Source organism: Oncorhynchus mykiss, chromosome 25 (genome assembly GCF_057628025.1).
Source record: "Oncorhynchus mykiss isolate SJ-2025 chromosome 25, ASM5762802v1, whole genome shotgun sequence".
Classification (NCBI taxonomy): Eukaryota; Metazoa; Chordata; class Actinopteri; order Salmoniformes; family Salmonidae; genus Oncorhynchus; species Oncorhynchus mykiss.
In genome coordinates, this window is record NC_143046.1 from 27,343,540 (window position 1) to 27,365,452 (window position 21,913).

Sequence of the window (21,913 nt, forward strand, 5' to 3'; positions counted from 1 at the left end):
TTTTTAATGAGGCAACACGACAAAGGGAGGGAGGGATTCAAACTAAATGCATGTTTCTAACACTGTAAAGCAGCGACACCACGCGCATTAGGAGAATGGGTTTCATGCGCAGCAACTCAAACCGAAACATAAATATGTGACATGTCAAATAACACTTTGAACTGAAAAGTGTTTCAGAACAATTGTCGTGGACAGCGACCACTTTCAAATGTGGTGTTGACGCCTGATCCTCTGATTTCAAGGACAGACCCTGTGAGAGGTGTAGGTTTGTTAAAACGCCAAAGCCATACTCCGAAAAAACATATTAGACCCACTCAAACAAGACCCCGTAGTTCAAATAAATATATTAACTTTATTTTAAATGGGACAATAATCTATGCGATTTCTATACAATTACAGAGACATACATGTCTTACCTCTCCAGAAGCACTTCTCCTGTGATCAGGTACCACTAGAGTATTCCCATTGCTGCCCGGGACAATAGTAGAACCTATACTCATTCTGGGTCCAACTAACATGTACCGTTTGTCTCCGGATCGGTACTGGATGCTGTGGCACAGTGTCCCGTCGTAATTCACATCTTGTAAATACTTGGAGGAATCGACTGGGGCTTTGGAGCACTGCATTACAATCAACACGATGATACTGATGATAAAAAGTGCTGAAACTGACATCAAAGTTATGATCAAATAAAATGTAACGCTGTTCTCCTCCTCGTCTTTTACTGCACTTTTAACATCAGAAGCTGCAAAAGCCTCTTTGGGCTCCACAACGTTGATAATCACAGTAGCTGTTGCTGAGAGTGAAACGTTCCCATTGTCTTTCACCAGTATGACCAGTTTGTGCTCAGCCTCGTCTGTCTCTGTGAACGACCGAAGTGTCCTTATCTGTCCTGTATAACGGTCCAAAGCAAAGAGACTGTGGTCAGTAACTTCCTGCAGTGAAAATAATAACCAGCCGTTATATCCTATATCAGCGTCATAGGCTCTCACTTTAGCGACCAAATGGCCTGCGTTCATATTACGGGGAATCTCCTCCACACCTTCAGCGGAACCATTATTATTAACTGGGTACAAGATCACTGGAGCGTTGTCGTTCTGATCCAGAATGAACACGTTTATTGTGACGTTGCTGCTTAGTGACGGAGTTCCAGAGTCTGTAGCTACAACTTGGAATTGGAATGTTTTGATGGTTTCAAAGTCAAAGCTTTTTAGAGCGGAAATATGTCCATTATCAGAATTGATATTCAAGAAAGATGTCATACCATTTTGAGTCCCTTCGCCTCTAACAATGTGATATGAAATTGCTGCATTCTCATTTAAGTCTTTGTCAGTGGCGATTACAGAGAATATGAATGCACCGGGGGCGTTATTTTCCACTAAGTACAGCTCAAGAGGGTTTTGAGAGAATTCTGGACTGTTATCGTTCACATCTGATATCTGGATGCTCAGAGTTTTGAATGTGGACAGAGGAGGCTGACCACAGTCAGTGGCTGATATTGTGATGTGATAATGGGACACAAACTCTCTGTCTAATCGTTGTTTGGTCACTAAAGAGTACATATTATCCTGAAAGGAAGGTTTTAACTCAAAAGGTACATCTCCTAACAGACTACACAACACTTTTCCATTGATACCGGAGTCTTTATCACTGACACTTATGAGAGAAATAACAGTTCCTGGTTTGGAATCTTCAGAGACCATATTGGAAAGGGATGTTACTTCTATCTCGGGTTTGTTATCATTTACGTCAAGTATTTTTATGATAACCCCGCATTCGACAGTCCATGGAGGCTGACCTCTGTCTGATGCTTGCACACTTAGTTTGTACACCTCGGTGTCATCAAAGTCTACCTGGGCCTTAACTGTAATTTCACCTGTAACGCTATCCAATTCAAACACGTCATAAACTTTGCTCTTGAGGTTTCTGCCAAGAGAGTATTCAACAACACGGTTTAACCCTTCATCTAGATCAGTAGCATTTACTTTTACAACGATGGTACCAATAGGGGCGTTTTCTTGTAAAGTTACAGAGTATGTGTCTTGACTAAAAACAGGCTTGTTATCATTTACGTCAAGAACAGTAACGGTTATATTTAGAGATCCTGATTTTGGCGGATTCCCTCCATCGATAGCAGTTAAAACCAATGAGTGGTTGATTCTGTTCTCCCTATCTAGAGATTTCTTTAATATTAAAAATGGTATTTTGTCCTCATCGCTATCTTTGATCTCAATGTCGAAAAAAATATTCTGACTTAATTTGTAAAAACGTACAGAGTTTACCCCTATGTCCGGATCACGAGCAGTCGGAATTTGTAAGCGAGTTCCCGGAGGGACGTGTTCTGCTATTTCAAAATGCTGCTCCTTTTCTGTGAACATAGGTGAATGGTCATTGACATCTTTGATTTCTAACTGAACATAATGTATTTCTAGAGGATCCTCAACAACGATTTTCAGGTTTATCATGCACGCACTACTGCCATCACAGAGCTCCTCTCTGTCGATATTCTTATGAACATACAAGACGCCATTGTTCTGATTAACCTGGAAAAGAGCGTCCTTAGATCCAGAAACGATACGAAACCGCCTCGCCAACAAACTACTGACGTCAAGACCAAAATCCTTAGCAACATTTCCAACAACGGATCCCTCTTTCACCTCCTCTGGAATAGAGTACCTTATCTGAGCCGAAACCTGCTCCACGAAGCACAGCAGCAAAGAGAAACGCAGAGCAACACACCAATATTCCATTCTGCGCCTTTGTCCTCCGTCTCCCATCGTTAAACAGACAATTAAGCACAATCCTCAAATAAAAAATAAATTCCTAGTGATCAGATGACCGACTCGTAACGATCCATAGGCCTACTGAATACAATTCTTAAGCACCGGAAAAATAATAAATGTATTATCTGTACACATGAGCACGTCTTGTTCTGATGTCCACCGTACTCTATCTGTATGTGTGGGGGTGGAAACAGCCCAGAGGGGCAGGGCCTAATCTACCAACAGTCTAATTTATTACACTGACATCCTGTGGTCCGGGATACAGATTCTATACCTTTATAAACTTGGAGATATTGTCTGTTTTCTAGTTGCAATAGCTATGTCGTAGCAGTCAAGGAATATAGAAAATGTGTAAAGGGAAAGAGAGACTGAGATGGACTCCAACACATACATACAACAAGTAAGCTGTTGATTCAGCACCACCAAGGTGGACAGCGACCGAGTCAGCAGCCTGTACTTCATCACGAACACTAAAGACATTCCAATGAACCAGAAAACAAATCAAATGACCAACACGATACTTTATATACAAAATAGTGTAACTGTTGAAATGCTTTGAAATAGCTCTTACCTCTCCAGAAGCTCTCCTCTTGTGGTCAGGTACCACTAGAGTATTCCCATTGCTGCCCGGGACAATAGTAGAACCTATACTCATTCTGGGTCCAACTAACATGTACCGTTTGTCTCCGGATCGGTACTGGATGCTGTGGCACAGTGTCCCGTCGTAATTCACATCTTGTAAATACTTGGAGGAATCGTCTGGGGCTTTGGAGCACTGCATGACAATCAACACGATGATACTGATGATAAAAAGTGCTGAAACTGACCCCAGAGTTATGATCAAATAAAACGTAACGCTGTTCTCCTCCTCGTCTTTTACTGCGCTTTTAAGATCAGAAGCTGCAAAAGCCTCTTTGGGCTCCACAACGTTGATAATCACAGTAGCTGTTGCTGAGAGTGAAACGTTCCCATTGTCTTTTACCAGTATGACCAGTTTATGCTCAGCCTCGTCTGTCTCTGTGAATGACCGAAGTGTCCTTATCTGTCCTGTATAACGGTCCAAGGCAAAGAGACTGTGGTCAGTAACTTCCTGCAGTGAAAATAATAACCAGCCGTTATATCCTATATCAGCGTCATAGGCTCTCACTTTAGTCACCAAATGGCCTGCGTTCACATTGCGGGGAATCTCCTCCACACCTTCAGCGGAACCGTTAGCGCTGACTGGATACAAGATCACTGGAGCGTTGTCGTTCTGATCCAGAATGAACACATTCACTGTGACGTTGCTGCTTAGTGACGGAGTTCCAGAGTCTGTAGCTACAACTTGGAATTTGAATGTTTTTAAAGTTTCAAAGTCAAAACTTTTTAGCGCCAAAATGTTTCCATTTTCTGAATTTACGTTGAGGAAAGATGCCCATTTGTTCTCGTCACCACCGTATCTGAGAATATGATATGAAATAAGAGCGTTTTCATCTATGTCACGATCTGATGCACTTACGTAAAATACTGAGGCGCCTGGGTCGTTATTCTCAGTGATATAGAAAGTATAGGAGCTTAATGAAAACTCTGGATTGTTATCATTCACATCTGATATAACTACGCTTATAGTCTTTACAGATGACAGGGACGGCTGGCCTGCGTCTTTAGCAACTACTGTTAGATCATATTGTGATGATTTCTCTCGATCCAGTGTTGATTTGGTGACTACAGAATACATGTTGTCCTGTAAAGACGGCATTAATGTAAATGGTATGTCCTCAACTAAAGAGCAGATCACTTTGCCATTAAGACCAGAGTCTAAATCATTAACACTGATTAATGCTACAGTGGTGCCTGGTCTAGAATCCTCGGGGATTGCGTTCGAAAAAGACGTCACCTCGATCTCAGGTGCATTATCGTTGAGGTCAATAATCTTTACTGTTATGCTTTTGTCAGTTGTCAGAGGGGCAGATCCTTTATCAGTTGCCATTATGTCAATCTCATAGCTGTCTTGTAGCTCGAAATCGACCAATTCTTTCACAACTATCTCACCCGTATTCGTATTTACATCGAAAAGTTTACGAATCTTGTTTTTTACCATTTTACCGAAAAAGTAAAGGACCTCGGCATTCGAACCCTCGTCTAAATCCGTGGCATTTACTTGCACGACTGTTGTGCCAATAGGAGAATTTTCATTCAATGTAACTGAGTATAACTCTTTGACAAAAACAGGCATATTATCATTTACATCTAAAACATCAATAACTATTTCCACAGTCCCAGACCTGGGAGGTTTTCCTCCATCAATGGCTGTGAGTAGTAATGTATGTCTTTTCATAGCTTCTCTATCTAAGGGCTTTAGTAGATTTACAACAGGAATTTTACCTTCCCTTCCTCGATCTTTAACCTCCAAACGAAAATGGTCATTATGACTGAGTTTATATTGCTGAACCGAGTACTGGCCACCATCTGGATCAACGGCAGCTTGCAGCTGAAATCGTACACCAGGTAAAGCGGACTCGTATATTTCTAACCGATTCTCTTTCTCGGGAAAGCTGGGAGAATGGTCGTTAACATCTAACACCTCCACTGAGACATAATGGATCTCCAGCGGGTTCTCTAGAACGGTTTTCAGGTTGATCAAGCACACGCGGCTCCGTTCACACAGCTCCTCTCGGTCTATTTTTCGGTTCACATATAAGATGCCGTCATTCTGGTTTACCTCGAAAAGAGGCTCGGTCGAGCCAGACACGATTCGAAATCCCCTCTCCTTCAAGGTGCTCAGATCTATTCCAACATCCTTAGCTATATTCCCCACGACAGTTCCTTCCTTAAGCTCTTCAGAGATGGTGTATCTTATCTGTGCAGATGCTCCGCTCCAAAACAGAACCAAAGCAACCATGTAGGTGACACTCTGCCGTCGCTCCCGCCATTCCCCGCATCCTCTTTGTCCCATGTTTTCAAGACAAATAGCCCTAATCCACAGCACTTCCACTATTCCTTCATTTGTGACCGTTGTCTTTCCAGTATGTTCGTCAAATACCAAAACGAATAAACCAACAATAGTCTTATTTATGTAAATTCCAGATCTTATTCTCTCCACGAACATGCACGACTGTATAACTCCAGGGACCGATCAAACCTACCAAACCAGCCAGGAGGAGGGCTCAAAAGCATGACGATAGTATTTCTACCAGAAGCGCTATAGTTGGGTACTGACACCATGCGATTCTAACTCGCATTGCGCTGTTGTTTGATAATGTTAGGCCTACTTTTACTAGTCCAACCCACCCAGAATGCTATATTGGCACAACGCACGAGGGAGAAAGGTCAGCACAAGGTTAGAATAAAAATTGTCAAAGACTCCAGTCACCCAGGTCATAGACTGTTCACTCTGCTACCACACAGCAAGCGGTAGGAGAGCGCCAAGTCTAGGTCCATTCATCAAATGTCCACCCGGACTATTTACATTGCCATCCCCTTTGTTTTTACACTGCTACTCACCGTTTATTAGTCACTTTACCCCTACCTACATGTACAAATTACCTCGACCAAGCCTGTACCCCGCACATTGACTCGTTACCGGTACCCCCTGTATATAGGCTCTTTATTGTTATTTTATTGTGTTACTTTTAATTAAATGTTTTACTTTAGTTAATTTAGTAAATATTTTCTTAACTCTTTTTCTTGATCTGCATTGTGGGTTAATTAAGGGCTTGCAAATAAGAATGTCACGGTAAGGTCGGCAACTGTTGTATTCTGCGCATGTGACAAATACAATTAGATTTGATTTGATTTTGATGACTGGACTGGCAGACCCATAATTCATATGTCTTAAAGGTTCCCTTAAATAAAATGTACTGAAGCATGCAACAAGTCTCCTATATTTAAATAAATCATGCTATTTATGCTGTCCTTTTTTGGGGACAACACTTCATTATGCAAACAGCGTATTGAATTCCTAGAGATAGATAGAGGACTGTTTTATATATCTGTGCCACTATAGCGTCTGTGACAGCATGGGCAGCGCCATTGAAGCTACAACCTATAGGAATCTCCAGCTAGTTGACTACTTTGGCTACTTTAAAATGGCGGAAGCATGGTGGAAGCACTAAATGGTGCTGCCCATGCTAAAACGTCCGTTTGGCCACTAGAGGCCTCTATCATTCTCTATGGTTGAATAGCCCAACGTTTCAGCACCACCGTGGTGGACAGCGCACTGCCTGCCCTGAGCGGCAAGTCCTGATTGTGATGGTGGGGAATAAGCAGGTTAACTTCCACGTGCCAAGCTCTCAGATCATGTTACAGACACAACCCTCTGATTTTAAAACATCATATTTGACCAACTCACACATAACCCTTTCAGTCAATTAAATATTAAATACATACAAATACAATGATAGCGCATGCAATTATCCAACTCAAGCATATTATCAGCACTACATGTCAATGGTCAGGTGTAAGAGCATTGTGAACTATGAATTCGTTTTCGTCTCCTTACCTCTCCAGAAGCTCTCCTCCTGTGATCAGGTACCACTAGAGTATTCCCATTGCTTCCCGGGACAATAGTAGAACCTATACTCATTCTGGGTCCAACTAACATGTACCGTTTGTCTCCGGATCGGTACTGGATGCTGTGGCACAGTGTCCCGTCGTAATTCACATCTTGTAAATACTTGGAGGAATCGACTGGGGCTTTGGAGCACTGCATTACAATCAACACGGTGATACTGATGATAAAAAGTGCTGAAACTGACCCCAAAGTTATGATCAAATAAAATGTAACGCTGTTCTCCTCCTCGTCTTTTACTGCGCTTTTAACATCAGAAGCTGCAAAAGCCTCTTTGGGCTCCACAACGTTGATAATCACAGTAGCTGTTGCTGAGAGTGAAACGTTCCCATTGTCTTTTACCAGTATGACCAGTTTATGCTCAGCCTCGTCTGTCTCTGTGAATGACCGAAGTGTCCTTATCTGTCCTGTATAGCGGTCCAAAACAAAGAGACTGTGGTCAGTAACTTCCTGCAGTGAAAATAATAACCAGCCGTTATATCCTATATCAGCGTCATAGGCTCTCACTTTAGTCACCAAATGGCCTGCGTTCATATTGCGGGGAATCTCCTCCACACCTTCAGCGGAACCGTTAGCGCTGACTGGATACAAGATCACTGGAGCGTTGTCGTTCTGATCCAGAATGAACACATTCACGGTGACGTTGCTGCTTAATGACGGAATTCCAGAGTCTGTAGCTACAACTTGGATTTTGAATGATTTGAGGGTTTCAAAGTCAAAGCTTTTTAGCGCCAAAATGTTTCCATTTTCAGGATTTATGTTGAGGAACGATGACCATTTATTCTCCTCGACACCGTTTCTCAGAATATGATATGAAATAATAGCGTTTTCATTTATGTCACGATCAGACGCACTCACGCGAAAAAGTGAGGCGCCTGGTTCGTTATTCTCCGTGACATAGAAAGTATAGGGGCTCAGTGAAAACTCTGGACTGTTATCATTCACATCTGATACTACAACACTAATAGTCTTTACAGATGACAGGGACGGCTGGCCTGTGTCTGTGGCTACTATTGTTAGATCATATTCAGAATGTTTTTCCCTATCCAGGGGTGACATGGTGACTACAGAGTAAATATTATCCTGTAGTGATGGCATTAGTTTGAAAGTTGTGTCTTCCATCACAGTGCAGAGAACTTTCCCGTTGAGACCAGAGTCCAAATCATTAACACTGATTAGCGCGACTGTGGTTCCAGTTCTAGAATCCTCGGCGATTGCTCTTGAAAATGATGTCACCTCAATCTCAGGTGCGTTGTCATTGAGGTCAACTATCCTTATTACTACGCTTTTATCTGATGTCATTGGTGCAAGTCCTTCATCCGATGCCTGTATGTCGAGTTCGTACTTGTTTTTCTCTTCAAAATCTAGCAGTCCTCTCACAATGATTTCCCCTGTTACTGGGTTCAGATCAAAGAGTTTGCGTAATTTACTATTCACGCTATTGCCAAAAGAGTACATTACTAAACCGTTTGGCCCCTCGTCCAAATCGGTGGCGTTTACTTGTACAATTGTTGTGCCAACAATAGTATTTTCATTCACCAATACAGAGTAAGCATCTTTTGTATAGACAGGCGGGTTATCATTGATATCCAGTACATCTACAGTTATTCTCATGTCTCCAGATCTTGGAGGTTTTCCTCCGTCAATAGCTGTGAGCAGCAATATATGGCTCTTTACAGCCTCTCTATCCAGTGGTTTATGTAATATTAATATCGGGATTTTGCCATCATCACCTCGGTCTTTAACTTCCAAACGGAAATGATCGTTGTGACTGAGTTTATACTGTTGAACTGAGTATTGTCCACCATCAGTGTCGAGCGCAGCCTGGAGCTGAAATCGCGCCCCTGGTAAGGCTGACTCAAATATCTCTAACCGTTTCTCTTTCTCAGGAAAGCTGGGAGAATGGTCGTTAACATCTAACACCTCCACTGAGACATAATGGATCTCCAGCGGGTTCTCCAGAACGGTTTTCAGGTTGATCAAACACACGCTGCTCCGTTCACACGCCTCCTCTCGGTCTATTTTTCGGTGCAAATACAAGATGCCGTCATTCTGGTTTACCTGGAAAAGGGGCTCCGTCGAGCCAGACACGATTCGAAATCCCCTCTCCTTCAAGGTGCTCAGATCTATTCCCAAATCCTTAGCTATATTCCCCACGACAGTTCCTTCCTTAAGCTCTTCAGAGATGGAATATGTTATCTGTGCTGAAGCTCCGCTCCAAAAGAGAACCAAAGCTAACATTGCCCAAAGCCTCCGGCGTTGCTCCCACCATGCTCCATGTCCTCTTTGTTCCATTTTTTTTAAATATATTTAGTCCAAAAAGAATCCACAGCACGCGACACTATGCCTATATTATTAACGAAACCTTACCCATTGCATTCCCAAATAGGATCATAGCTCATTATTCGAAAAAAGCATTTTTAGTTCCGTTCAAGTGAGTATGAAATATCTCCTTGTTGCTTACGACCCTTGTCAGCTAGCTACTGAATGATAAACCAACTAAGGGGAGGATGCAAAAATGTGACGTGAGCGTTGCTTTCAAGAGCGTTATTCTAGTTAAGCACTGACACCATGCGATGCTACCACACATTGATTGCATGGTTGTGTAAAGGACATTGGCTACTCCAGCACCAGAAGCATGTTTGGCACAAACACACAGAGACAGACAATCATAAATATACACTGTGTGTAGGCAAATGAAGGCTACTATTATCTACCCAGCAACTGATACAGATTTACAAAAAATATCAAATGAAGCATGTCGCTTTATCTGCACGGTATATGTTCTCCTGCAGAGCTGCGAGACATCCGAGCATTTCAGAACCACGCTAATGCACAGCGACACACCACGAGGGCACAACGCTGCGTCCAAAAAACAACCACTTTGAATTCCTTTTAGATTGATTTAGCATGTCCCGCACAAACTATTCTAAGGTAAAATATATGGTATAAAAAGGACACTTGATGAATTACAAAACAGAAATGCAAGACGATTCCCTCCATACTGTCGTACATTACAGTACTAAAACAAATACACCAGTACACAAACCTAAACAGCAAAGCAAGTTTTTTATTAAATGCCCAAGATAACATGATTGTATTTAGACACTCAATGCACTGTACAGTTCAGTCTACATGGTTTATGAGGACCATGTACGATGTTATGTGACTTGTATAAAAACGTATTAATCTCCTCACCTCTCCAGAAACTCTCCTCCTGTGGTCAGGTACCACTAGAGTATTCCCATTGCTGCCCGGGACAATAGTAGAACCTATACTCATTCTGGGTCCAACTAACATGTACCGTTTGTCTCCGGATCGGTACTGGATGCTGTGGCACAGTGTCCCGTCGTAATTCACATCTTGTAAATACTTGGAGGAATCGACTGGGGCTTTGGAGCACTGCATTACAATCAACACGATGATACTGATGATAAAAAGTGCTGAAACTGACATCAAAGTTATGATCAAATAAAATGTAACGCTGTTCTCCTCCTCGTCTTTTACTGCGCTTTTAACATCAGAAGCTGCAAAAGCCTCTTTGGGCTCCACAACGTTGATAATCACAGTAGCTGTTGCTGAGAGTGAAACGTTCCCATTGTCTTTTACCAGTATGACCAGTTTATGCTCAGCCTCGTCTGTCTCTGTGAATGACCGAAGTGTCCTAATCTGTCCTGTATAGCGGTCCAAAGCAAAGAGACTGTGGTCAGTAACTTCCTGCAGTGAAAATAATAACCAGCCGTTATATCCTATATCAGCGTCATAGGCTCTCACTTTAGTCACTAAATGGCCTGCGTTCACATTGCGGGGAATCTCCTCCACGCCTGCAGCGGAACCATTAGCGCTGACTGGATACAAGATCACTGGAACGTTGTCGTTCTGATCCAGAATGAACACATTCACTGTGACGTTGCTGCTTAGTGACGGAATTCCAGAGTCTGTAGCTACAACTTGGAATTGGAATGTTTTGAGGGTTTCGAAGTCAAAGCTTTTTAGCGCGTAAATGTTACCATCATCAGAATTAATATTTAGGTAGTATACAGTAGGAGCGTCGCCATCACTTTTCCAAATGTTATAAGACACACGAGCGTTTTCATCTTGGTCTCTATCTGAGGCGCTCATGGAAAACACAGACGCGTGTGGAGCATTGTTTTCCGGTACATAAAAAGTATACTGACTCTGAGAAAACACAGGACTGTTATCATTAACGTCTGAAATATGGACTGTGATGGTTTTGTGGGAAGACAGTGATGGGAGTCCTTTATCTGTAGAAGTTATTCTCACTGTGTACATAGGCTCTGACTCTTTGTCCAATCTGCTTTTAGTAATCAACGAATACATATTTTTCTGAAAAGACGGTTTTAATTCGAAAGGGATGTTGTCTGAGATTGTACATATAACTACGCCGTTTTCACCAGAGTCCATATCAAACACGCTGATAAGAGCTACCGCTGTACCGGGTCGTGCATCCTCGGGGACTTGGCTTGATAGGGACGTCACGTCCATCTCAGGTGCGTTGTCATTTACATCTTTCACGTTAATAACAACACTACAGTGACCAGTCAATGTAACCGGACCTTTGTCAGAGGCCTGAATGTCAATTTCATAAACACTCTGCTCTTCAAAATCTATTAATCCTTTTACAGTGATCTCACCTGTAACATCATCTATCTCGAATAAATCGAACGCTTTGTTTTTAAGACTGTTATCAAAAGTGTATATAACCTGTCCGTTGGCGCCATCATCTATATCCGTGGCGTGTAATCTTAGGACTGAGGCACCTACTGGAGGATTTTCATATAAAGTTACCGTATACAACTGCCTGTCAAAGACTGGTGCGTTGTCATTGACATCAATCACATGTATTGTTATATTGACTGTGCCAGATCTTGCGGTCTCACCGCCGTCAAACGCAGTCAAAATCAGTCGAATTTCAGGTTTCTGCTCTCTGTCTAGCGGCTTTTTCAAAATCAGAAAAGGAATTTTATCCTCACCGCGAGTTTTAACATCTAAGTCAAAGTTATCGTTTTGACTGAGAGTGTACTTACGGAGACTATTTGCTCCAACATCAGGGTCACGCGCAGCGTCAAGAGGAAAGCGCGTTCCTTGGAGCACAGCATTCTCTGCTATCTCTAAGCGTTTCTCGTTTTCTGGAAAAATGGGAGAATGGTCATTTATATCCGTAATTTCAATCTCAACATAATGTATTTCCATTGGATTTTCGGCGACGGTTTTTAGGTTGATTAAACACACAATGTTTTTCTCACACAGCTCCTCCCTGTCGATGTTCCTGTTCACATACAACACGCCATTATCTTGGTTTATCTGCAAAAGACCTTCCTTAGAGCCAGATACAATCCGAAACCTTCGCTCCGCCAGTATATCCACACTGAACCCCAAATCCTTTGCTACATCTCCCACATAAGAACCTTCTTTCGACTCCTCGGCGATAGAATAGCGTATTTGACAATAAGCTCCACGGGAGAAGCACAACAAAAATACAAACGACAGCATCGCCCAGTGAGGCGCCTCTCTTCTCTGTCTGTCTATCATTTTGACAAGCCCTGTTATTTTGGAACCATTACAGTCCGCTTCATCCAGAAAAATCAAGGTGCCAAGTTCATCCACGAAAAAGATTCAAGCAAGTATCCATGCGGATGGTATTCTCCATTCCAGAAAGCAAGTGCCCATTTCACTAGACTCGAATGATTTTTAATGAGGCAACACGACAAAGGGAGGGAGGGATTCAAACTAAATGCATGTTTCTAACACTGTAAAGCAGCGACACCACGCGCATTAGGAGAATGGGTTTCATGCGCAGCAACTCAAACCGAAACATAAATATGTGACATGTCAAATAACACTTTGAACTGAAAAGTGTTTCAGAACAATTGTCGTGGACAGCGACCACTTTCAAATGTGGTGTTGACGCCTGATCCTCTGATTTCAAGGACAGACCCTGTGAGAGGTGTAGGTTTGTTAAAACGCCAAAGCCATACTCCGAAAAAACATATTAGACCCACTCAAACAAGACCCCGTAGTTCAAATAAATATATTAACTTTCTTTTAAATGGGACAATAATCTATGCGATTTCTATACAATTACAGAGACATACATGTCTTACCTCTCCAGAAGCACTTCTCCTGTGATCAGGTACCACTAGAGTATTCCCATTGCTGCCCGGGACAATAGTAGAACCTATACTCATTCTGGGTCCAACTAACATGTACCGTTTGTCTCCGGATCGGTACTGGATGCTGTGGCACAGTGTCCCGTCGTAATTCACATCTTGTAAATACTTGGAGGAATCGACTGGGGCTTTGGAGCACTGCATTACAATCAACACGATGATACTGATGATAAAAAGTGCTGAAACTGACATCAAAGTTATGATCAAATAAAATGTAACGCTGTTCTCCTCCTCGTCTTTTACTGCACTTTTAACATCAGAAGCTGCAAAAGCCTCTTTGGGCTCCACAACGTTGATAATCACAGTAGCTGTTGCTGAGAGTGAAACGTTCCCATTGTCTTTCACCAGTATGACCAGTTTGTGCTCAGCCTCGTCTGTCTCTGTGAACGACCGAAGTGTCCTTATCTGTCCTGTATAACGGTCCAAAGCAAAGAGACTGTGGTCAGTAACTTCCTGCAGTGAAAATAATAACCAGCCGTTATATCCTATATCAGCGTCATAGGCTCTCACTTTAGCGACCAAATGGCCTGCGTTCATATTACGGGGAATCTCCTCCACACCTTCAGCGGAACCATTATTATTAACTGGGTACAAGATCACTGGAGCGTTGTCGTTCTGATCCAGAATGAACACGTTTATTGTGACGTTGCTGCTTAGTGACGGAGTTCCAGAGTCTGTAGCTACAACTTGGAATTGGAATGTTTTGATGGTTTCAAAGTCAAAGCTTTTTAGAGCGGAAATATGTCCATTATCAGAATTGATATTCAAGAAAGATGTCATACCATTTTGAGTCCCTTCGCCTCTAACAATGTGATATGAAATTGCTGCATTCTCATTTAAGTCTTTGTCAGTGGCGATTACAGAGAATATGAATGCACCGGGGGCGTTATTTTCCACTAAGTACAGCTCAAGAGGGTTTTGAGAGAATTCTGGACTGTTATCGTTCACATCTGATATCTGGATGCTCAGAGTTTTGAATGTGGACAGAGGAGGCTGACCACAGTCAGTGGCTGATATTGTGATGTGATAATGGGACACAAACTCTCTGTCTAATCGTTGTTTGGTCACTAAAGAGTACATATTATCCTGAAAGGAAGGTTTTAACTCAAAAGGTACATCTCCTAACAGACTACACAACACTTTTCCATTGATACCGGAGTCTTTATCACTGACACTTATGAGAGAAATAACAGTTCCTGGTTTGGAATCTTCAGAGACCATATTGGAAAGGGATGTTACTTCTATCTCGGGTTTGTTATCATTTACGTCAAGTATTTTTATGATAACCCCGCATTCGACAGTCCATGGAGGCTGACCTCTGTCTGATGCTTGCACACTTAGTTTGTACACCTCGGTGTCATCAAAGTCTACCTGGGCCTTAACTGTAATTTCACCTGTAACGCTATCCAATTCAAACACGTCATAAACTTTGCTCTTGAGGTTTCTGCCAAGAGAGTATTCAACAACACGGTTTAACCCTTCATCTAGATCAGTAGCATTTACTTTTACAACGATGGTACCAATAGGGGCGTTTTCTTGTAAAGTTACAGAGTATGTGTCTTGACTAAAAACAGGCTTGTTATCATTTACGTCAAGAACAGTAACGGTTATATTTAGAGATCCTGATTTTGGCGGATTCCCTCCATCGATAGCAGTTAAAACCAATGAGTGGTTGATTCTGTTCTCCCTATCTAGAGATTTCTTTAATATTAAAAATGGTATTTTGTCCTCATCGCTATCTTTGATCTCAATGTCGAAAAAAATATTCTGACTTAATTTGTAAAAACGTACAGAGTTTACCCCTATGTCCGGATCACGAGCAGTCGGAATTTGTAAGCGAGTTCCCGGAGGGACGTGTTCTGCTATTTCAAAATGCTGCTCCTTTTCTGTGAACATAGGTGAATGGTCATTGACATCTTTGATTTCTAACTGAACATAATGTATTTCTAGAGGATCCTCAACAACGATTTTCAGGTTTATCATGCACGCACTACTGCCATCACAGAGCTCCTCTCTGTCGATATTCTTATGAACATACAAGACGCCATTGTTCTGATTAACCTGGAAAAGAGCGTCCTTAGATCCAGAAACGATACGAAACCGCCTCGCCAACAAACTACTGACGTCAAGACCAAAATCCTTAGCAACATTTCCAACAACGGATCCCTCTTTCACCTCCTCTGGAATAGAGTACCTTATCTGAGCCGAAACCTGCTCCACGAAGCACAGCAGCAAAGAGAAACGCAGAGCAACACACCAATATTCCATTCTGCGCCTTTGTCCTCCGTCTCCCATCGTTAAACAGACAATTAAGCACAATCCTCAAATAAAAAATAAATTCCTAGTGATCAGATGACCGACTCGTAACGATCCATAGGCCTACTGAATACAATTCTTAAGCACCGGAAAAATAATAAATGTATTATCTGTACACATGAGCACGTCTTGTTCTGATGTCCACCGTACTCTATCTGTATGTGTGGGGGTGGAAACAGCCCAGAGGGGCAGGGCCTAATCTACCAACAGTCTAATTTATTACACTGACATCCTGTGGTCCGGGATACAGATTCTATACCTTTATAAACTTGGAGATATTGTCTGTTTTCTAGTTGCAATAGCTATGTCGTAGCAGTCAAGGAATATAGAAAATGTGTAAAGGGAAAGAGAGACTGAGATGGACTCCAACACATACATACAACAAGTAAGCTGTTGATTCAGCACCACCAAGGTGGACAGCGACCGAGTCAGCAGCCTGTACTTCATCACGAACACTAAAGACATTCCAATGAACCAGAAAACAAATCAAATGACCAACACGATACTTTATATACAAAATAGTGTAACTGTTGAAATGCTTTGAAATAGCTCTTACCTCTCCAGAAGCTCTCCTCTTGTGGTCAGGTACCACTAGAGTATTCCCATTGCTGCCCGGGACAATAGTAGAACCTATACTCATTCTGGGTCCAACTAACATGTACCGTTTGTCTCCGGATCGGTACTGGATACTGTGGCACAGTGTCCCGTCGTAATTCACATCTTGTAAATACTTGGAGGAATCATCTGGGGCTTTGGAGCACTGCATTACAATCAACACGATGATACTGATGATAAAAAGTGCTGAAACTGACCCCAAAGTTATGATCAAATAAAATGTAATGCTGTTCTCCTCCTCGTCTTTTACTGCGCTTTTAACATCAGAAGCTGCAAAAGCCTCTTTGGGCTCCACAACGTTGATAAGCACAGTAGCTGTTGCTGAGAGTGAAACGTTCCCATTGTCTTTTACCAGTATGACCAGTTTATGCTCAGCCTCGTCTGTCTCTGTGAATGACCGAAGTGTCCTTATCTGTCCTGTATAACGGTCCAAAGCAAAGAGACTGTGGTCAGTAACTTCCTGCAGTGAAAATAATAACCAGCCGTTATATCCTATATCAGCGTCATAGGCTCTCACTTTAGTCACCAAATGGCCTGCGTTCACATTGCGGGGAATCTCCTCCACACCTTCAGCGGAACCGTTAGCGCTGACTGGATACAAGATCACTGGAGCGTTGTCGTTCTGATCCAGAATGAACACATTCACTGTGACGTTGCTGCTTAGTGACGGAGTTCCAGAGTCTGTAGCTACAACTTGGAATTGGAACGTTTTGAGCGTTTCAAAGTCAAAGCTTTTCAGTGCGGATATAAGTCCATTATCAGAATTGATATTCAGGACAGGTGCCATGGCGTTCTGTGTTCCTTCCCCTCTAACAATGTGATATAAAATCGCAGCATTTTCATTCAAGTCTTTATCTGCGGCGCTTACAGAGAATATGGACCCACCAGGTACGTTATTTTCCACTAAGTACAGCTCAAGAGGGTTTTGGTAGAATTCTGGACTGTTATCGTTCACGTCTGATATCTGGACGTTCAGAGTTTTGAATGTGGACAGAGGAGGCTGACCACAGTCAGTGGCTGTTATTGTGATGTCATACAGGGACACAAGTTCTCGATCTAAACGCTGCTTCGTAACTAAAGAGTACGTGTTATCTTGAAATGAAGGTTTCAATTCAAAAGGTACATCTTCTGACAGACTGCAAATGACTTTACCGTTAATGCCGGAGTCTTTGTCAGTTACACTTATGAGAGAAATAACAGTTCCTGGTTTGGAATCTTCAGAGACCTTATTGGAAAGGGATGTTACCTCTATCTCGGGTTTGTTATCATTTACGTCAAGTATTTTTATGATAACCCTACATTCTGTCCTCATAGGGGGCTGTCCCTTATCTGATGCCATAACATCAGCTCTGTAAACTTCAGTATCCTCAAAGTCGATATTACCCTTCACTGATATTTCACCGGTATTGGAATCTAAGCTAAAAGTATCATATACTTTTCTTTTTAGGTTTTTCACGAATGAATATATAATTTCAGAATAAACACCGTCGTCCAAATCGGTAGCATTAACTTTAGCAACAATTGTTCCAACTGCACCGTTTTCATGTATTGTCACAGAATAAACGTCCTGGTTGAAAATAGGTCTGTTGTCATTATTATCAAGAACAGTGACTGAAATGTTGACATGCCCTGATCTTGGCGGGCTACCGCCATCGATGGCCGTTAAAACTAAAATATGTTTGCTTTCACGTTCCCTATCGAGAGGTTTATGTAATTTCAAAACAGGGAGTTTTCCTTCTTCTCCAGTGTCCCGCAGCTCCAGATCAAAATATTCAGTATGGCTTAATTTATATAAACGAATAGAATTCATTCCGGAATCTGGATCACGTGCTGCCTGTAACTGGAAACCTGTGCCTGGCAGAGTAGATTCTGCTATTTCCAAATTCTGTTCTTTCTCTGAGAAACTGGGTGAATGGTCGTTCACATCACTTATCTCTATCCCCACATAATGTATTTCTAGAGGATTCTCAACAACGATTTTCAGGTTTATCATGCACGCACTACTGCCATCACAGAGCTCCTCTCTGTCGATATTCTTATGAACATACAAGACGCCATTGTTCTGATTAACCTGGAAAAGAGCGTCCTCAGATCCAGAAACGATACGAAACCGCCTCTCCACCAAAATACTGACGTCAAGACCCAAATCCTTAGCAACATTTCCAACAACGGACCCCTCTTTCACCTCCTCTGGAATAGAGTACCTTATCTGAGCCGAAACCTGCTCCACGAAGCACAGCAGCAAAGAGAAACGCAGAGCAACACACCAGTACTCCCATCTGCGCCTTTGTCCTCCGTCTCCCATCGTTAAACAGCGGAACAAAAACACTGTCCTCAATGAAAAAATACAATCCTAATGATCAGATGACCAACTTGCAATGATCCATACTGAATTCAACTTCTCAGTCAGTAAACAATTATAGCCTGCTCTGACATGGCAAGTCTTGTTCTGATGTCTGGACCACTCTCTCGGTATGTGTAGAACAAAACAGCCCAGAGAGGGGCAGAGCCTACTCTAAGAGTAAATACCTGACAGTCTCCTTATGTTATACTGACACCCTGCGGTCCAAGCTCCTGTCTGCTGCGTAGACCACACGAGAATATAGTATTGTAAAATAAATTCGTTTTTCCGCTTTTTGTATTGCTAGAAGGCCCGGTTGCACTGGGTCACTTTAATTAAAGGCATAATCAAAGGATGAAGAAAGGTTGAGGAAGAATACAATTAAATGGAACAGTAGGATACGAAGTTGATATAGAGGAGAACACATTCAAATAGGATGGCAGAGTCGAGCTTTCAACACAAACAATTACTGTTTAATTCAGCACCACTAGAGTGGACAGCAACCACATACAATATACATTATGCACAGAAAACCTGTTTGTAGACAATTGAGTCATGTTGGGACCTGGCTTTGACTACTCAACTACTTGAAGGGAGAGATCTGCATATCTCACAAACACACCCATATAAAGCGACCAACAAACACAAGAGATTATGCATGCACATAGCTCACCTCTCCAGACGCACTTCTCCTGTGATCAGGTACCACTAGAGTATTCCCATTGCTGCCCGGGACAATAGTAGAACCTATACTCATTCTGGGTCCAACTAACATGTACCGTTTGTCTCCGGATCGGTACTGGATGCTGTGGCACAGTGTCCCGTCGTAATTCACATCTTGTAAATATTTGGAGGAATCGTCTGGGGCTTTGGAGCACTGCATTACAATCAACACGATGATACTGATGATAAAAAGTGCTGAAACGGACATCAAAGTTATGATCAAATAAAATGTAACGCTGTTCTCCTCCTCGTCTTTTACTGCGCTTTTAACATCAGACACTGCAAAAGCCTCTTTGGGCTCCACAACGTTGATAATCACAGTAGCTGTTGCTGAGAGTGAAACGTTCCCATTGTCTTTTACCAGTATGACCAGTTTATGCTCAGCCTCGTCTGTCTCTGTGAATGACCGAAGTGTCCTTATCTGTCCTGTATAACGGTCCAAAGCAAAGAGACTGTGGTCAGTAACTTCCTGCAGTGAAAATAATAACCAGCCGTTATATCCTATATCAGCGTCATAGGCTCTCACTTTAGTCACCAAATGGCCTGCGTTCACATTGCGGGAAATCTCCTCCATACCTTCAGTGGAACCGTTAGCGCTGACTGGATACAAGATCAGAGGAGCGTTGTCGTTCTGATCCAGTATGAACACGTTTATTGTGACGTTGCTGCTTAGTGACGGATTTCCAGAGTCTGTAGCTACAACTTGGAATTGGAATGTTTTGAAGCTTTCAAAGTCAAAACTTTTTAGAGCGGAAACGAGTCCATTATCAGAATTGATATTCAGGAAAGATGTCATATCATTCTGTGTCCCTTCACCTCTAACAACGTGATATGAAATCGCAGCATTTTCATTCAAGTCTTTATCTGTTGCGGTTACAGAGAATATGGATGCACCAGGGGCGTTATTTTCCAGTAAGTACAGCTCAAGAGGGTTTTGAGAGAATTCTGGGCTGTTATCGTTCACATCTGATATCTGGACGTTCAGAATTTTAAATGTGGACAGAGGAGGCTGACCACAGTCAGTGGCTGTTATTGTGATGTCATAATGGGAGACGAGTTCACGATCCAAGCGCTTTTTGGTCACTAAAGAGTACATATTATCCTGAAAGGAAGGTTTTAACTCAAAAGGTACATCTCCTAACAGACTACACAACACTTTTCCATTGATACCGGAGTCTTTATCACTGACACTTATGAGAGAAATAACAGTTCCTGGTTTGGAATCTTCAGAAACTAAATTAGACAGTGATGTCACCTCTATATCTGGCTCATTGTCATTAATATCGATTATCTTTATGATCACTCTACATTCCACAGTCAGTGGAGGTTGTCCTTTGTCCGAGGCCTGAACATCTAGTTTATACACCTCTGTGTCCTCGAAGTCCACCTCACCTTTAACTCTAATGTCTCCAGTTAGCCTATCCAGTTCAAACATATCATAGACTTTTCTCCTTAAGGTTTTACCCAGGCTGAACTCAACCTCACTATTACTTCCCTCATCTGCATCAGTTGCATTTACTCTAATAACAACTGTACCAACTCCAACGTTTTCTTGTATCCTAACATTATATGTATCCTGACTAAAGACGGGACGGTTATCATTACTATCTAGAACAACAATTGTAACATTTAGCGTGCCTGATCTTTGAGGAATACCTCCATCTATCGCTGTTAGGAGAAGTGTGTAATTGTGGTTTTGTTCCCTATCTAGCGACTTCTTTAAAACTAAAAACGGTATTTTGTCCTCGTCGCTTTGCCGCACATCGATTTCAAAATGATCATTTGATGTTACTTTGTAAGCCCAAATAGAATTTTTTCCGACGTCAGGGTCACGCGCTGCATGTATTTGGAAGCGCGTCCCCATAGAGGTGTGCTCCGCTATATCAAATTGCTGCTCCTTCTCTGGAAAACTGGGAGAATTGTCATTCACATCAGTTACTTCTACACCTACATAATGGATTTCTAAAGGGTTTTCAACAACGATTTTCAGGTTTATTAAACAAGCGCTGTTGCCATCACAGAGCTCCTCTCTGTCGACATTCGTATGAACATACAAGACGCCATTGTTCTGATTAACCTGGAAAAGAGCGTCCTTAGATCCAGAAACGATACGAAACCGCCTCTCCAACAAAGTACTGACGTCAAGACCCAAATCCTTAGCAACATTTCCAACAACGGATCCCTCTTTCACCTCCTCTGGAATAGAGTACCTTATCTGAGCCGAAACCTGCTCCACGAAGCACAGCAGCAAAGAGAAACGCAGAGCAACACACCAGTACTCCCATCTGCGCCTTTGTCCTCCGTCTCCCATCGTTAAAGAATCAAACCCTGTTGTCAATGAGAAATTACAATCCTAATGATCAGATGGCAAAGTCGTAATGATCCATACCGAATC

At 42.2% G+C, this 21,913-nt stretch overlaps 2 protein-coding genes and 5 pseudogenes across 6 annotated transcripts in view; all 7 read right to left on the reverse strand.

The window, feature by feature from the left end:
* LOC110504859 (protocadherin alpha-C2) overlaps positions 1 to 5,881 on the reverse strand; it is a 184,893-nt gene extending 179,012 nt beyond the window's left edge. Inside the window, exon 1 of the mRNA XM_090219545.1 lies at positions 3,355 to 5,881. Within this exon, the coding sequence (XP_090075671.1) occupies positions 3,355 to 5,871 (2,517 nt within the window). The 5' untranslated portion in view covers positions 5,872 to 5,881. The remainder of the gene's footprint in view (positions 1 to 3,354) is intronic.
* LOC110504431 (protocadherin alpha-3 pseudogene) lies at positions 57 to 2,951 on the reverse strand (annotated as a pseudogene). Its single transcript, XR_016492108.1, has 2 exons — positions 417 to 2,951; positions 57 to 62 (listed from the first exon to the last, which is right to left on the reverse strand). The product of XR_016492108.1 is annotated as a protocadherin alpha-3 pseudogene (transcript).
* A 512-nt stretch (positions 5,882 to 6,393) lies between the features above and the next one.
* On the reverse strand, positions 6,394 to 9,823 carry LOC149971599 (protocadherin alpha-8 pseudogene; annotated as a pseudogene). Its single transcript, XR_016491610.1, has one exon. The product of XR_016491610.1 is annotated as a protocadherin alpha-8 pseudogene (transcript).
* A 635-nt stretch (positions 9,824 to 10,458) lies between these two features.
* LOC110504430 (protocadherin alpha-7-like) lies at positions 10,459 to 13,031 on the reverse strand. The gene has a single exon (XM_021583194.3). It carries the CDS (start codon positions 12,883 to 12,885, stop codon positions 10,459 to 10,461), a length of 2,427 nt encoding a protein of 808 aa, XP_021438869.3. The 5' UTR covers positions 12,886 to 13,031.
* A 66-nt stretch (positions 13,032 to 13,097) lies between these two features.
* Positions 13,098 to 15,992, reverse strand: LOC149971600 (protocadherin alpha-3 pseudogene; annotated as a pseudogene). The gene is made up of 2 exons (XR_016491538.1): positions 13,458 to 15,992; positions 13,098 to 13,103 (listed from the first exon to the last, which is right to left on the reverse strand). The product of XR_016491538.1 is annotated as a protocadherin alpha-3 pseudogene (transcript).
* Positions 15,991 to 18,759, reverse strand: LOC118945984 (protocadherin alpha-3 pseudogene; annotated as a pseudogene). Its single transcript, XR_016491539.1, has 2 exons — positions 16,355 to 18,759; positions 15,991 to 15,994 (listed from the first exon to the last, which is right to left on the reverse strand). The product of XR_016491539.1 is annotated as a protocadherin alpha-3 pseudogene (transcript).
* A 620-nt stretch (positions 18,760 to 19,379) lies between these two features.
* On the reverse strand, positions 19,380 to 21,829 carry LOC149971601 (protocadherin alpha-3 pseudogene; annotated as a pseudogene).
* Between the last annotated feature and the right edge of the window lie 84 nt (positions 21,830 to 21,913).